The following is a 15,474-nucleotide window of genomic DNA, read 5'->3' on the forward strand; positions in this document are numbered from 1 at the left end:
CTTTGCATGTTTGCTCAGGAGCCACCATGTGTCCACTTAGCCTCTTTTGAGTTAATGCCTAGTACCCACCGACTTATAAGTGTAGCGAGGGGGCCTAAATGACTTTGAACAGAGCCTAGACACCCTTTTACTGCTCGGATTCAAGTGCCGGTCGGCCCGACCATCTCGTGGTGACCTACCCTTCCCAACTACAGGTGAAACTCTCGGCCCTCGACCGTTTCAGACTAGCCATGCAATGTCCGCCATTTGTGACTTCAAAAAGAGGGTCCCAAAAATTAAATAAAAATCATCGGAAAGAAACCAACAACTAAGGTTAACAGTTGCCACGTCCTCGTGACAACAATTAGCAGATGGCACGTCCTGTGACAACAGATTGAGAAGTATTGTTTGTGGGTTGCCTAAAGGGCTTCGAGACTATTGTACAAAAAATCAAGTGCCACCCTTACTCAACTTATGGAAGTTGTCAACGTTGGTCATGCCTTGTTGAAGGGAGAAGACAATGGATGTCAGGGCAAAGTGAAAGGGGGTCAGTCAAAGAAAAATTCAGCAAAGAGGTCCTTCGCAAAAGCGACTCCAAAAGCTTCGCAAGGGTCAAAAAATGCAGAGAAGGCTGAAGACTCAGTCGAGTCTTCTAGAAGACAGGCCTTAAGAAAGAAAAGTTAAGGGGAGCATGAGAGCTGTCCGATGCTTGTAGGAACCCCCCTATCCACCTATGGATGCAAAGTGGACCAAAAAAGTGAGCTGATAGAGTCATCAAATCTAATTGCAGCTTTGCAGCTTTACCTTGAAGCTTTTGGTTTACAACCCATGTATTCTCCAACTCATATCACTTATGTAGAGCAAAGGTCAAAGGGCTTAACACGTGCTCAAAAGAGGGGTGATGATAGAGCTAGCACTTAATATGTACATAAGGATTCAGTGCAATAGCAGTGTACATTGTTTGACATTCTCAATAAGTCATTTGTACACATGTTTGATAGTCTTTCTTGCGGATACATGCGATGATAAGAGGGGTGATGATAGGGCTTAACACGTGCTCAAAAGAGGGGTGATGATAGAGCTAGCACTTAATATGTACATAAGGATTCAGTGCAATAGCAGTGTACATTGTTTGACATTCTCAATAAGTCATTTGTATACATGTTTGATAGTCTTTCTTGCGGATACATGCGATGATAAGAGGGTGTTTACCACACTAAATCATTTATGGCATGTCTATATGGCATGCAATCGAGGACGTTTGCGATTTTAAGGGGGGGGCATGTCACGAGACTATGACAACCACTATATATATTTGCTGGTTTCTTTTCCTTGATTTTTATTTGATTTTTGGGACCCTCTTGTTGAAGTCACAAATGCCTGAACATTGCATGGCCAGTGTGGAACGGCCATTAGTCCAGAGTTTCACCCGCAGGAGTCAAGGTCAGGCAGCCACGAGATGGTTGGGCCGATCAGCACTGGAATCCGACTTGTAAAGAAGTGGCTAGGTTTCGTTAAAGTCATTAAGACCCCTCAGCAAGACTGTATAAGTTGGTGGGTACTAGGAATTAAACCAAAAGGAGCAAACTGGACACATGGAAGTAGGAGAGCAACCTACAGGTCAATTGTCAAGTTCAAGAAGTCTCTCCCAAGATGGGGCTGATTTTTGGACTTCAGTGTGCTACACAGTGTGTGTGTGTGTGTGTGTGTGTGTGTGTGTGTGTGTGTGTGTGTGTGTGTGTGTGTGTGTGAGTAGTGGGTGCAAGTGCTCACAGCTTTAATGGAAAGCTTGCCTTCTCCCTTGACTCATGTAGCACGATGATTGCCTCTCGTGCACCTCTCTCTCCCCTTCGCACATATGGTGATGCCCCTCTAGTTGGGCTTCTCATATGACCGTGTACAGTTCCGGGGTTTCATGCGCGTTTGCCAAGGCAAGAGCCTTCACGAACCGGATTAGCTAATTACTAATCTCCTCCAGGTACGCACAGTTCCATCGCGAAGGAATGCGAAAACGCAAAGTTTTCTCACATGAAAACAGGTCCAATTCACAAGGGAAGTGTCCCATTGCGTGCAGCCTGCTGTGTTTTTTTGCAGATTTAGGGTTTCGCACCTAAACTACAGGTAATGCCAAGGGCCTCGAGAAAGCCTTGGGTGCTTGTACATGACAATTCGGAGAAATTTCTGCAAGAAATCTCGTCTAATTCAAAGGGCAAGTGACCCTACAACTACGGGAGCACGAGGACTACCCACAGGAGTGATCGGCACGCGAATCAGAGCGCAACACACAGAATTACAGCTTGCTGTAATTTTTTGCAGGTTAGGGTTTTGGCCAATTTTGATGGCTACAGTCCCAAGAGCTTCGGGGAAGAGCTAGGGAATCACCGAAGAGGTGTTTTGGTGCAAATTGGAGGCCAAAAACAGAGATTTCAGCGTGCTGTAATTTCTCGCCAGGTTTTGTAAAGTGCTCTAAAGTGCATGGAAAGTCACTGTTTACTTGAGATTTTGCCCATGGAGACTTCTACTAAGGATATGCTGCCGAAATCAAGTTAGAGTAGGGGAATTTCAGCCCGATAAAAGTGGTACAGCTTGTAGAAGTTTACAGGTTTTTCTCAAGTGTAATAAGAATAAAGAAATACCGAAAAGGGCACCAGTCTTTGGGGCCAACAGGGTGTCACTGTCTACTTGGAAGCGCCCTAGCTGTCAAGCCGTGTTTTGTTTTGAAGTATTAATTCCAGTCAAGTTTATACGTGAAGTTCCTCTGTGTCGCAAAGTTCAAGTATAGTTTATCAAGTAAAGATTCGGGTGAAAGCTAAAGTCTACCACTCTACGGGCCGGTTTCAATAGTTCATCAGACACAAAGGAGAGCTTTGACTTGGTCAGATAGTCAAATACACATGAGGCTGAGAGGAGGGTTGAGGTGTGGGTGAACTCGTGTAAAGGAGATTTCTTTCCCTTTCTATGATTCTTTATAGGCTCACCAAGTCCAAAGGCTTCCTTCTTGTTGGCTGAGGTGTGGCTCAATGGGCTCAGCTATTGTAGAAACATTGGAAGTGGGTGTATCCTCAGGCAATGATTGAATAGAGGCCCCATAACAAGGCATAGACTTGGTAGCTTCCAACCACTCCAACAGGTCTTCTTCTAACCCGTCAGGTGGAATAGTCTGTTCCAATTCAAGGTTGAACTCCATTGACAAAGAACTATGTTGCACCACTGGATCCATGCCTCCTTCAAGTCGAATGGGTTTCATTGGGGAGTGAGGAGTATGTATCCACGTTGTGTCATTTCCCCAATCATGTAGTGCTTTAGTGTGCCGCAGCCATGGTCTATCGATGCGCAAGGGAAATCCTCCCTGAACCAAGGGAAGACAAACCACAACAAAATCCAAGCTAAATGTAACCGGCCCGTAGGGCGGTAGGCGTTGGCTTTCACCCGAAATTCTTTACTTTATACACACACACAGAGCACTTTGCAAAGAGAACCTGTAATGGGAATTAACACTTCAACTCACACACGGCTCAGAAGCTAGAATGCTCCGAGCAGACGCCGACAACCTGTAAGCCCCAAAATTGGCGCCCCTTTCGGTATTTCTTTATTCTTTAGGAGGGTAAATTACAAGGTAAGGTCCTGGGAATCTTTCACGTGTATCCACCTAGATACCATTTGATTTGGCCAAATTTCGGCAGCATAACAGCCCCAAAACTTGCGCGAAACCAATTCCCCTGCTGGAACTCGCTTGCACTATCGTATACCCTCTGATTCCTGTCCAAAAACAGTAAATTCAGCACGCTGTATTTACTGGTTTTTGCCCTGTTTTCAGCCCCAAACAGTCCCCTAATTGTCCTTTGCCAGTGGGGCACGATTCCCAATGATCCTGGCGTCCGTATGGCTGAAAAACAGTCAAATTACAGCGCATACACAGCACTGATTTTGCACCGGTACGGTGAGGTTATGACCCTCACCAGTGTCTGCTTTGGAGCAGCAGTTAGCTACCCCTGTTCCTGCTCAAGGAGGCTCTTGCCTCAGCACAAAAGCATGAACCCACACAACTGTACATCAGTCAAATGAGTAGCCCTCTTGTGGGGCATCACATAACTGCACGTAGGGGAGAAAGAGAGCAGTATGTAGCGTGCGGGGCATCACTCCCGTCACCATACTGTACATAGAGGGCAAGGTAAGCATTCCATAGCTTCTGTACCTGTTGCAATCCGCCTGTGGCTGAAAATGGCGCCCCCTTTGATGATATGCAGCTCGTTTTTGCCTCCCAGAGTGGCAGAATCGCTCACAAGCTGACACGTCGCCCAGTTTCCGAGTTTGGACTTTCCCTGCTAAAAATATCTCAACTGGTGCGTCAGTTGACTTCGCGGCAGAGTTGTAAAGTGTTCCCCTAGTCATACCGAAGGTAATGACGCGAACACATTTCGTGGCCCAAAATAGCAGTTCCCTAAATTTTAGGAGATGCTTCCGTTGGGCTCCCACTGGTCTTCTGACCATCTATCCTCATTGGGACCGCATCCAAAAATGCAATGTGGCCCAACTGTCGGATACTTTTTGTTGGTAGTCCCACCTGACTTTATGCCTTAATTGAGTTCACTTCCTAGTATCCACCAACTTGCTAAGTGCGACGGGGGGACCTATATGATCTTGCTCTGAGCCTAGACATCCTCTTACCATACGAATTCCAGTGCCGACCACTTCCCGTCTGCAGGTGAATCTACCGTTCACATTGGCCATACAATGTCCGACCGTTTGCTACTTCAAAAAGAGGGTCTCAAAATAAATAAAATAAACCCCATTGGAAAGAAACCAACAACCAAGGTTAGCAGTTGCCACATCTCTGTGACATGGTTAATAACTGCCACGTCCTCGTGACACTAAAGGTAAAGTCTTGTACCTGCAAAGGCACCTTGTCCACTATGCCCAATGGGTAGACTGTCCTATGGTCGGCCAACGTAATTATGAAAGAAGCAGGTCGGGTAGGCTGCAGACCTAAAGACAATAGTGAATTCAAGCATCAAGTTGATGCCAAATCCACCATCCACTATCACTCCTGAGAATTGCCGCCCCAAGATGGACACGTGAGACGTTGCTCCCCTCACTAATTATAGGAGCAGGGTAGGGTATCATATAAGACTTTGATGGTTGCGTTGGAAGGTGCCCACCACTAGAACCTTCTTCGGGGTAAAGCGATTGAATAACGGCAAGGGTGTCACTTCGAAAACTCGCATCTAGCCGCAGCCGCAGCCTGTCATAGAGCAACACTTGTTGGAAGGTGTTCTTCAAGATAGTCTCTGCTATAAGTTTTTCTTTTTCTACTAGTGTTTTCTCTCGTACCTTGATCTATTGTAGGTCAGCTACTGCTTCAGTCTTCTCCAAGCAGCGTAACCCCGAAACGTGGCATTTAACCCCAAAACGGTTCACCCTAGGCTAAGGCCTCATTGAGACGTCTGACCGAAACACCAATTTTGTGTATATATAAAGTTATGTATAGGCAAAATAGGTGTTCACAGTGCTGTGAGTAGAGACACATGCTATGTTTACCTTGAAATAGCATATACATAATAAATAAATAACTTTTTAATGGCCAAATTCTCGAAAGGGAATTTTTTTTTAAGACGTTTCACTCCAAGCGATTCACACTGCAGGTGAAACGTTTCGGCCGTTACATCCGTTCCACGTTTTAGGCCTGCTGAATCGCGTTTCAAGGTTACATTGTCTCCAACATTGTCTCCAAGACAAGCTTAATTTTCTTATACATTTCATCCATATTTTATATATCGATCTGCTTCAAAAATCTTATCCTTTATGTGCAAAATGGGAGAACGGACCCAACCTGCAGATCTCGGCCGAGGGGCCTAATCCCTAAGAAGACGCATCAGAAGAAGCAGAAGCAGCAGAAGAAGTTTTACCAACTCGCAAAGTCTTGCCGAGTGGCCTATTTTTGAAGAGGAGCTTCCACCAACTTATGGGCATAGTAACAGGGAATGGCGGTTTTCAGGTCTTCGTTCCCTGTTCCCATTCCAAGTTCCCGTTCCGAATCCCCGTTCCGTGTTTCAAACGTGAGTACCCGTAACAGGGAATGGCATTTTGTTCCGCATTCCCGTTCCGCGTTCCCGTTCCCGTTCCGCGTTCCTGTTCCTGGTAACTATGCTTATGGGGCCCCGTCCGATGGGGCCCAAGTGACCTAAGACATCAAAACAAAGCAGGATACACACATAAAAGGCTTGAGTAATAAAGTGAGAGCATGCAGAGGCTGTACAGAGTTTTCAGATTTTGCCCCGACCTGATGACATGGCAATCTGTACAGATTTTCGCATTTTACACTAATGACGTGGCAGCTGTACGGATTTCTGCAGACCGTGCTGGCAGTTTTTGGCGCTAGTGATTTTGGAACTATAGGATAAAGCTTTTCAAGTAACTGCTTTTCATAGGCCAAGGGCCTCTAAATATGAGCCAAGGGCTCATTCTCTCGCACGCTCCAGCATGGAGGTGCATAGGATGGAGTACCTGCGTTGTACTAGTTCAAGCAATATAAAGAAATACCGAAAGGGGCGTCAGCGTTTGGAGCCAATGCTCTCTTGGGGTGGAACTCCGTCACTCCTCGTCTCGTGTGTCGTGCATCTCTTTCAGTTCAGTTGTTATTTGAAGTGCTTAAAGTTGTTCAGTCCAAACTTTTCCGTTGGCACGTGGTGCCCATCCCTAATACACAAGCAGACCTAAAACATCCTCTTCTGAATGTCCATTAGTTTGTGGATGAAACGAGGATGAAAACTTGAGCGTAGTGCCCATATTTTCAAACAAGCCTCTCCAAAATAGGCTCGTCATGCAATGATCACGATCCGTGACAATTGATTGTGGCATACCACGATACTTCAAAACATTGTATATGAAGTTTGAACAATCGTGCCATCTGATCAGATTTTATCTTCTTCTTGACAGGAATAAAGGGCATGTTTGTTGAAGCTCCAACTAATGTCCTTACACCATCATTCCTTATCGGCGTTCTCGGAAGATCAAGATAAAATCCATAGCAATAGTTTCCCGTGGCTTATCTGGAATAGGCAGTGGTTGTAACAACCCTCATGCCTTTTGCCTGTCAAACTTGACCTTTTGGCAAATTACGCATGCTCACACCAAAGGCATCCACATCTCTCCTTAAAGTAGGCCAATAAAAGAATGTCTCGACTGCTTTCACTATTGCATCTATACCGTGATACCCTGCATACGGTGGGACATGACTTTCTACCATAACCTAATGTCGCAATGGCCTAGTGACACATCATCTGCCATGCATCCAAAATCTTCATCAGTCACATACTTTTCCTTCATATCATCAAGCTCATGATGATAAGGAATTGACACAGCTCAAATTTGTGGCTTTCTTAACAACGCATCAGCCACAACATTCTTGCCTTCCACATGCACAATCTCAAAGTGAAACATAGACAAAATGTTTGCCCATTGTATACGCTTTTCTGAAAGCTTTGCCTGCGATGGCAAGGTTTGATGATCTGTTTGGACAACAAAATCAACACCTAGCAGGTAGTGTTTCCAACTGTTTCGAATAAATCTTATGTAATAGGAACATAACCCAAGGAGCTACTGTCACGAGGACGTGGCAATTGCTAACTTGAGTTGTTGGTTTCTTTCCGATGATTTTTGTTTAATTTTTGGGACCCTCTTTTTGATGTTGCAAATGGCCGGACATTGTATAGCCACTGTGAAACAGTAGTTTCACCCGCAGATGGGAAGTTGGTCGGCACTGGAATTCCAGTAGTAAAAGGGTGTCTAGGCTCAGTTCAAAGTCATTTAGGTCCCCTCGCCCCACTTAATAAATTGGTGGATACTAGGAAATTAACTCAATCGAGACACAGTGCCAGTGTGGGGTCACCCAGAGAAAATCACCCGAGAACTGAGCTACATTGCATTTTTGGATGTGGTCCCAGTGGGTGAAAGATGGTCAAATGACCAGCTAGAGTCCAATGAAAGCATCTCCTAAAATTTAGGGAGCTGCTATTTTGGGCCATGAAATTTGTTCGCGTCATTAGCTCCGGAATGACAAGAGGAACATTTTATTACTCTGCTGCAAAGTCATTAGCTTCCCACGACTTTACCTAGGACCAAGGAGCTCATTTTCAGCATTGGAAGGCATCAGATGCGTGTTTACAGGGCTGTTTTGCTGCGTCTTCAATGATACACAGGTTTTCGCAACCATGGAACTCTTCCCTCTTGCATCTATTAGTTCACAGATGCATTATAGGCCAAGCGCAGAAGAGAGGAGACTTGATTTATGCTTGGGGGATGCTTCATTGAGAACCTGTCAGGTTAAGAGCTATTGACTGCAAGCTTTCCCTCTCATGTACAGTGTAGTGCAAGAAGTCATGTCCTGCACACCTTACACTGCTCTCTCTCTCTCTCTCCCCTACGTGCAGAAATGTGATGCCCCTCAAGAGGGCTCTTCATTTGACTTATGTAAAGCTGTGTGGTCATATGCGTTTTTGCTGAGGCAGGAGCCTCTCTGGGCAAAAACAGGAGTAACTAACTGTTGCTCCAAAAGCAGGCACCGGTGAGGGTGATAACCTCACCGTATAGGTGCGTTTTCAGTGCTGGTTATGCGCTGAATTTGGACTTCTTTTTAGCCATTCGGATGCCAGAACCATGGGGAACAATGCCCCATTGTTAGAGGACAGTTCAAGGACTGTTTAGGGCTGAAAACAGGGCAAAAACCAGTAAATACATCAAGCTGTAATTGCTGTTTTTGGGCTGAAAACAGGGGGTTTAAGTCCTTGGAAGTGAGTTCTAGCAAGGGGATTTGTTTAGGGCGAGTTTTGGGGCCGTTATGCTGCCGAAATTTTTCCAAAACAGGTGTAATCTAGTTGGATACAGGTGAAGATCCCCAGGACTCTAGTTTTGTAACTTTACCCTCTAAAGGAATAAAGAAATGCCGAAAGGGGCACCAATTCTTGGGGCCTACAGGTTGTCGGCGTATGCTCGGAGCATTCTAACTTCCGAGCTGTGCGCTTTGAAGTGTTAATTCCTGTTAACAGGTTCTTAACACTTCCTGTTAACAGGTTTTTCTTTGCAAAATTTCTGAGTGACCCTAGTCCTAAAGTCTAAAGTAAAGTTTCGGGTGAAAGCCTATGTCTACCGCCCTACGGGCCGGTTTTAGCTACGGATATCATGCACAGTCTTCATAGCTGGCCATGTCTTGATCGCTTCGAACTTAGCGGGATCCATTCGGACGCCATCCTTTGACACTATGTGGCCTAGAAAGTGGATCTCTTCCAAGAAGAATTCACTTTTGTTGGGGTTGATGAGCAAGCTGTGACTGCGTAACTCTTCGAACACAATGGTCAAATGATGTGTGTGCTCCTCTTCATTATTCAAATAGACTATTATCTCATCCAAGAATGTGTCAACAAACTTTTGATGTGGACGGAAAATTCTATCCATCATCCTATTGAACGTAGCAGGGGCAATTGTAAGACCAAATGGCATCACTAAGAACTCATAGAGACCAAATGTCATTCTAACCACAGTCTTATGCACGTCCTCCGGCCTGATACGAATATGATGGTATCCACTTTTAAGATCTATCCTACTAAAAGTTAGTCAATACACATGTGCCAAGAGCCATCTTTCTTCTGCACTAAGAGCACTACAGAGCAAAAGGATGAAGAACTAGGTTGAATCCGCCCTTTTTCTAACAACTCCTCTACCTGGTCCATAATCTCTTTCTGTTGGGCCACACTAACCCTGTAAGGAGGTTTATTTAGAGGATCACAACCTGACACCAAATCTATCGCATGACCCTAAGGCAGCAACTGAGACAATAATGAATCAGAAAAACAGTCACTAAACTCTCGCAAAATTGCTAACGTTTCTTTATCTAACAATGGGCCGACACTTGGAGGATTCACAATGCATTTCATGTGAGTCTCTTGAAACCTTTCAAAGGTGATGTGCCTGAAGATGGGGAGCCTGATGAGCAACTCGAAGTGGAAGAAAACGAGGAGATCCTTGTTCCTAAACAGATTTTGGCACATAAAACACAAAGAATAAGGGTAAAGTAAGAAGGTGGTTCTTGGTTAAATTCAAGAACTATCCTGCATTGGATGCGAAGTGGATGGAGGAGGAGGACCTAGCAGATACTCCTCAGATTGTGAACCTTTACCTTGAAGCTTTTGTTGTAGCATAGTCTATTCCAAATGGAACCCAGAATTCAGCTTGGCCACAGATCTGGTGCAGTGGGATGCACAAGAGGGGAGTTACTCCGCTCCTTTGTCAACAAATGCCTCGAATTTTAGAATACAAGAGTCACTGATGTCTCTTTGAGCTTCAGGGATACTGAGAGCTGACAATATTTTGTTGTATGACTTTATGAAATGGAATTTCCTGAATATGAAACTGATTTGTTCTTGACTTGTTTTTAAGTGCAAGAACTGATAAACGAAATGACTGCAACGTTTTGGAATAAATGATCTCGAATAGACATGGTTGCAATAGGGGTTAGTCGATTGGGCATCTATGAGCTCCTGAGTGGATCTAGATGCGATTGCTAACTGCATTGCTAATAAATCATGGTCTAAGATCCGAATGAATGTTGAATGTGATTTGTCATGTGATGTCCTGTGATGTCTAGCGATGTTGGGTGATGTGACTGTCGATTGGTACTTGTGCAAGATGTGTGTTCCTAGTGCATCGATACTAACAATCAGTGTTAGCTAAGGCAGTTATTGGCTTTTGTTTGTTTTGCAGGCGTAATCGAGGGCGATTACAATGCTTTCAAGAGGGGGGTATGTCACAAACTATGACGTTGCGTGCCCACAACACAAGCATACACTCTCTGCTGCCTACCCGAAATCCAGCCAAATGCTAACATGGCACTACTGCACGGACAAGGTCCCGTAAATTCCGACGAAGATCGCGGAGCTGCCACGTGGTAGGTTGTACAGATGTCCATATATGATTGAATATGCAGACGTATTTTTCCAATGATGGGAGTTACACACTCTAAATAGCCAAGACATGCCAAACCTGCTGACCTGAACCCTAGATCTGGTGTAGCTTGTCCACATACACATTAGGGTTAGATGTGCACGTGACATCCCCTCCTTTTCAATGTGAGGTATTGGTACCGTACTGCATGGCTTCCTTGTAGTCTAACAACAACTCTAGATAATCTCTGAAAAATTCTTCATCGACCCACACTGTCTCGTGGGTTCCTCGATCCTTGAACTTCAAAAAATACTATCTGACTTGCTTCTTTGAGCCATGGCGAAACTGATGCAACAACACTTGCTTCGGCTCCATGACTTCGGCTTCGTCGATGATCTTTGGTTCTTCTTCTTCGGAAATGTCCTTTGAATGTGTACCCTGAAACACTTTCAACCAAGAAACATGGAAAACGTTGTGCATTGACCATGAGTTAGGCAATTGCAATTTTATAGAAACCTCATTTATCTTTTTTATGACAGGAAATGGACCATACATTCTGAAAGACAACTTAGGACACTTCTTTCCAACTTGCTTAAGACGTTGCTTTATGATTCTCAAATAGACCCAATCCCCTTCCTTGATAGTAACCTCCTGACGATGCTTGTTAGCCTGCCGTGAATAAGACTTTTGAGCCTTGCTTAGCCGAAGCTTCATACTCTCAGAAATCTCATCCGACGACTGACTTTCAACATTGGCATCACGCAATTGACTGACCGAGCGAGTCAAAAATGACTGGAACGGACGGCCAAACGCTGCCTCATACGGAGTTCCACCAATGGCAGAGAAATAAGTCATTCAAAATTGCTTGGACTAATGGGAGATAGAGCTCCCAATGAGACTGTTAATCATGCACATATGACTTTAAAACATCAAAAGCCAACTGATTGTAAATTTCTGTTTGACCATCTGACTGTGGATGAAAAGCGGATGAAAACTTAAACTTTGTGCCAAAATTGTCAAAGAGAGCTCGCCAAATAATTGACGTGAACTTACCACCCCTATCTAAAACAATGGACTTTGGCAAACCACAAAGGTGGTACCAATGCTTAATGAACAACCGTGCTACATCTTGTACAGTGATTGTGGCCTTACAAGGAATCAACATGCAAAATTTGCTCAAACGGTCAACAATTGTCAAACATTTGAGTATTTCTTGAATGCAAACTAAGTGGGAGGTTAGTCACAAAATCCATAGAAATGTCCTGAAAAGGCCCGTCGGGAATAGCCAGCGGTAGCAAGAGGCCTTGCTGCTTACCCCAAGGAGCTTTTACTTTTTGACAAATGGTGCACTGTGTGACATATCAATACACACCTTTTTGCATTTTAGGCCAATAAAAGAATGTTTCTATTTTTTCCAAAGTGGTGTTCATTCCCTGTGCCCACCCGTGAGAGAATCATGAGCATCGTGCAATACGGTTGTTTTAAGAGAGAGCAACACACATAGACAGTGACGAAAATAACTTTCCACGCACTTTACAGCAAGCTGAAATCTCAGTTTTTGGTCTCCAATTTGCACCAAAACACAAGTTTGGTGATTCCCTAGCTTCCCATAAGCTCCTAGACCTATAGGCATTAAAACTAAGCCCTCGAGCTCCTGCACTTGTAGGGTCGCTTGTCCTTTGAATTAGACGAGATTTCTCGCTAAAAATCTCTCAAAATTGTCTTGTACGAGCACCCAAGGCTTTCACGAGGCTCCCTCGTGATATCTTGCAGTTTAGGGTGTGAAACCCTAAACATGCAGAAAATTACAGCAAGCTGTAATTTTTTGTTTCGCATCATTTTGAGCAAAGCAAACACGTCTACGCGTTTCTCAGAAGCTCCCCACGCAATGGGACAGTTCCCTTGTAGCTCGGACGAGTTTTCACGCGTGAAACCTCTCCATTTCGCATTCCTTCGAGATAGAATTGTGCGTACTTAAAGGGGATTAGCAATTAGCTAATTCGGTTCTTGTACAGAACGCTCTTGCCTTGGAAAACGCGCATAAAACCCCGAGAACTGTACATGGTCATCTGAGAAGCCCAACTAGTGGGGCATTACCATATATGCAAAGCTACAGGAGACACGGGAGAAGGCAAGCTTTCCATTAAAGTTGTGATCACCTGCACCCACTACTCACACACACACTGTCGAGCACAATAACTCAAAATCAGCCTCCAACCTCAAAAACGGGTGTCCCCTCTTGGGATGAGCTTCTGGAGAGAGAGAGTTGGCTTGCAGGTTGCTCTCCTTGTCACGTGACACATCCAACCCTATGTGTCCGTGGACAAGCTACAACATGATCATGGTTCAGACGGTCCAGTCAGTCTAGATTAGAAGTGATCTGGCACTTTTGTGAGTCTATTCGTAGACCGTGCATACCCAATCACTGAGTGTAGATGCATATCCTCTAGTTGCACACAGCATGATCATAAGCATTCCCATCAGAATCCTTCAGGAGAATTTTCCAATGCATTTAGCCTATTTTACCTATTTTTGACATTTTTCACTTATTAATTTAAGTGACTTTCCAACAAAAGTAGGTAGGGCAATTTGGGTAAGAAAATATATAAACAAACCAAAGTTAGCACTAAATGGCAGAAGAGGCAACAGGAGCCAAGCTCAGCAGGCAACTTCTCAACAAGACTACTTGGTGGATTTCCTCCAAGCAAGAAGCAAGATTCCCCCGCAAGATCCTCTCAAGCCTAGCGTTTTTGCAGAGCATAAGCCTGCGTTTTTGCATCTAGACACCATCGCCAGAAGATCCCAACAGATAGCATTTTTGCATCAGCATCCTCGCCAGCAGAAAACCTCAGCCTAGCGTTTTTGGGAACTTCAGCCTCTAGCGTTTTTGGTCCCAATTTCAGCCTTCGCAGATTCAGCATGCAACGTTTTTCATCAGTGAAGTACCTGCAAGATCAGCCCTAAAAGGTAGTAGATTCAGCCCGGTAAAGACCATCAGTTTTCAGCCTTGAAGAATCCCTGTTATCAGCCCTAAACCTGCAGAATTTCGGTGACAAAGACCCACAGAAACAGCCCCAAAAATCAGCGTTTTTGGACCCGCATCAGATTTCAGCCCATAGCATTTTTGGACAGCAGTAGGAAGATTGCAGATTTCAGCCCTTAGGTCGACTTCGTCATCGCCGACATAGCCTAGACTTGCATCAATCACTTGCATATAGTTTGTACCAATTTGTGCAATGATAAGTAGACCACTCTCGCCGACGAGAGTGGGGCCTTCGGAGGAGGGTTTTACGTCGTCTCTGGTGTCGTATCTCTCTTCTCTCTCTATCTCTCAGTCTCATACACTTGCGCGCACAATGTCCGTTCACTTTGTTTGTGATCATAGCATTCTCTCATTAAGAACGGAAGGCTCTCCCTTCCATAAGAACAAAAGGAACCTTGAGCACAGTTCGGAGCACTCATCTTGAGCAAAGCGCAAACATTCATTCCGCTGCACCTAACACTCCTACTGCCATGTGTCCAGTTTGCTCCATGTGGTTTAATTCCTAGTACCCATCAACTTATTACTAATCGGATTCCAGTGCCGATTGGCTCAACCATCTCGTGGCTGCCTTGCCTTGACTCCTGTGGGTGAAACTCTCGGCCAACGGCCATTTCACACTGACCATGCAATGTCCGGGCATTTGTGATTTCAACAAGAGGGTCCCAAAAATTAAATAAAAATCAAGGGAAAGAAACCAACAAATATATATAGTGGTTGTCACAGTCTCGTGACACTAGCACCATGTGGGGTTGTTCGCACGCAGCGCCACGTCAACATGTCAACACGAATTGCGACGGGATTCTCAAAAGTTTGTATAGTCTGCCACGTCATCAGCTTGCTCGCAAATTTAGGGTCCCGTTTTATTTTTAAGGTTTTAGGTCCCTCGACCGGGGTACAGTAAGTTGGAACAACTTTTAGGCGAGTTTAGGCCACTCGGTAAGACTCTGTAACTTGGTGAAACTTCTTCTGCCTCTTTCACTAGGGTTTTGACCCCTCTCCAGAGTCCGTCCTTTAGGACATGCCACATCATCACTTTGTTACGGATACTCATTCTCGAACAGGTCATGGCTCACAAGGAAAAGAAAGTGAATGGTAAGCTGAGACGACGATATTTGGTCAAGTTCAGGAACTATCCGGCTCTTGATGCCAAATGGATGATAGAGAACTACTTAGCAGATACTCCTCGGATACTAGAGCTTTACCTTGAGGCTGTTGGTTTAGCACCGACTATTCCAAGAGTTACCAATGAATCAACAGGTTGGGTTGAATCTGATGAGGTGTGGATTGCACAAGAGGGGAGTTCTCTGCTCCTTTAACACAGGTTACCTCGATGGGAATAAAATCATTGATTTCTTTTGAGATTTCTAGGATACTCACAAGCTGACAGTATTCTGCTGAATAACTTTATGTAAAGAAGTACTTTAAATGGGATTTCCTAAAATGAATCTGTTAGATGTGCTCTCTCATGTGTTTATTGTTTGAATACATGTCTCCAAGACGAAATGACTGCAGTATTT

General features: G+C 44.6%; 2 protein-coding genes across 2 annotated transcripts in view; one reads left to right on the plus strand and one right to left on the minus strand.

The window, feature by feature from the left end:
• The window catches only part of LOC147451822 (uncharacterized), a 29,653-nt gene extending 14,380 nt beyond the window's left edge, over positions 1-15,273 (plus strand). The window contains exon 3 of the mRNA XM_086518737.1: positions 15,019-15,273. Coding sequence (XP_086374863.1) covers positions 15,019-15,273 — 255 coding nt within the window. The remainder of the gene's footprint in view (positions 1-15,018) is intronic.
• LOC147451819 (Pyridoxal phosphate (PLP)-dependent transferases superfamily protein) overlaps positions 1-15,474 on the minus strand; it is a 213,511-nt gene that overhangs the window by 178,609 nt on the left and 19,428 nt on the right. The gene's annotated exons all lie outside the window — the stretch shown is intronic.

The sequence above is a fragment of the Adiantum capillus-veneris genome, chromosome 8 (genome assembly GCF_014529385.1).
Source record: "Adiantum capillus-veneris isolate H3 chromosome 8, ASM1452938v2, whole genome shotgun sequence".
NCBI classification, from domain to species: Eukaryota; Viridiplantae; Streptophyta; class Polypodiopsida; order Polypodiales; family Pteridaceae; genus Adiantum; species Adiantum capillus-veneris.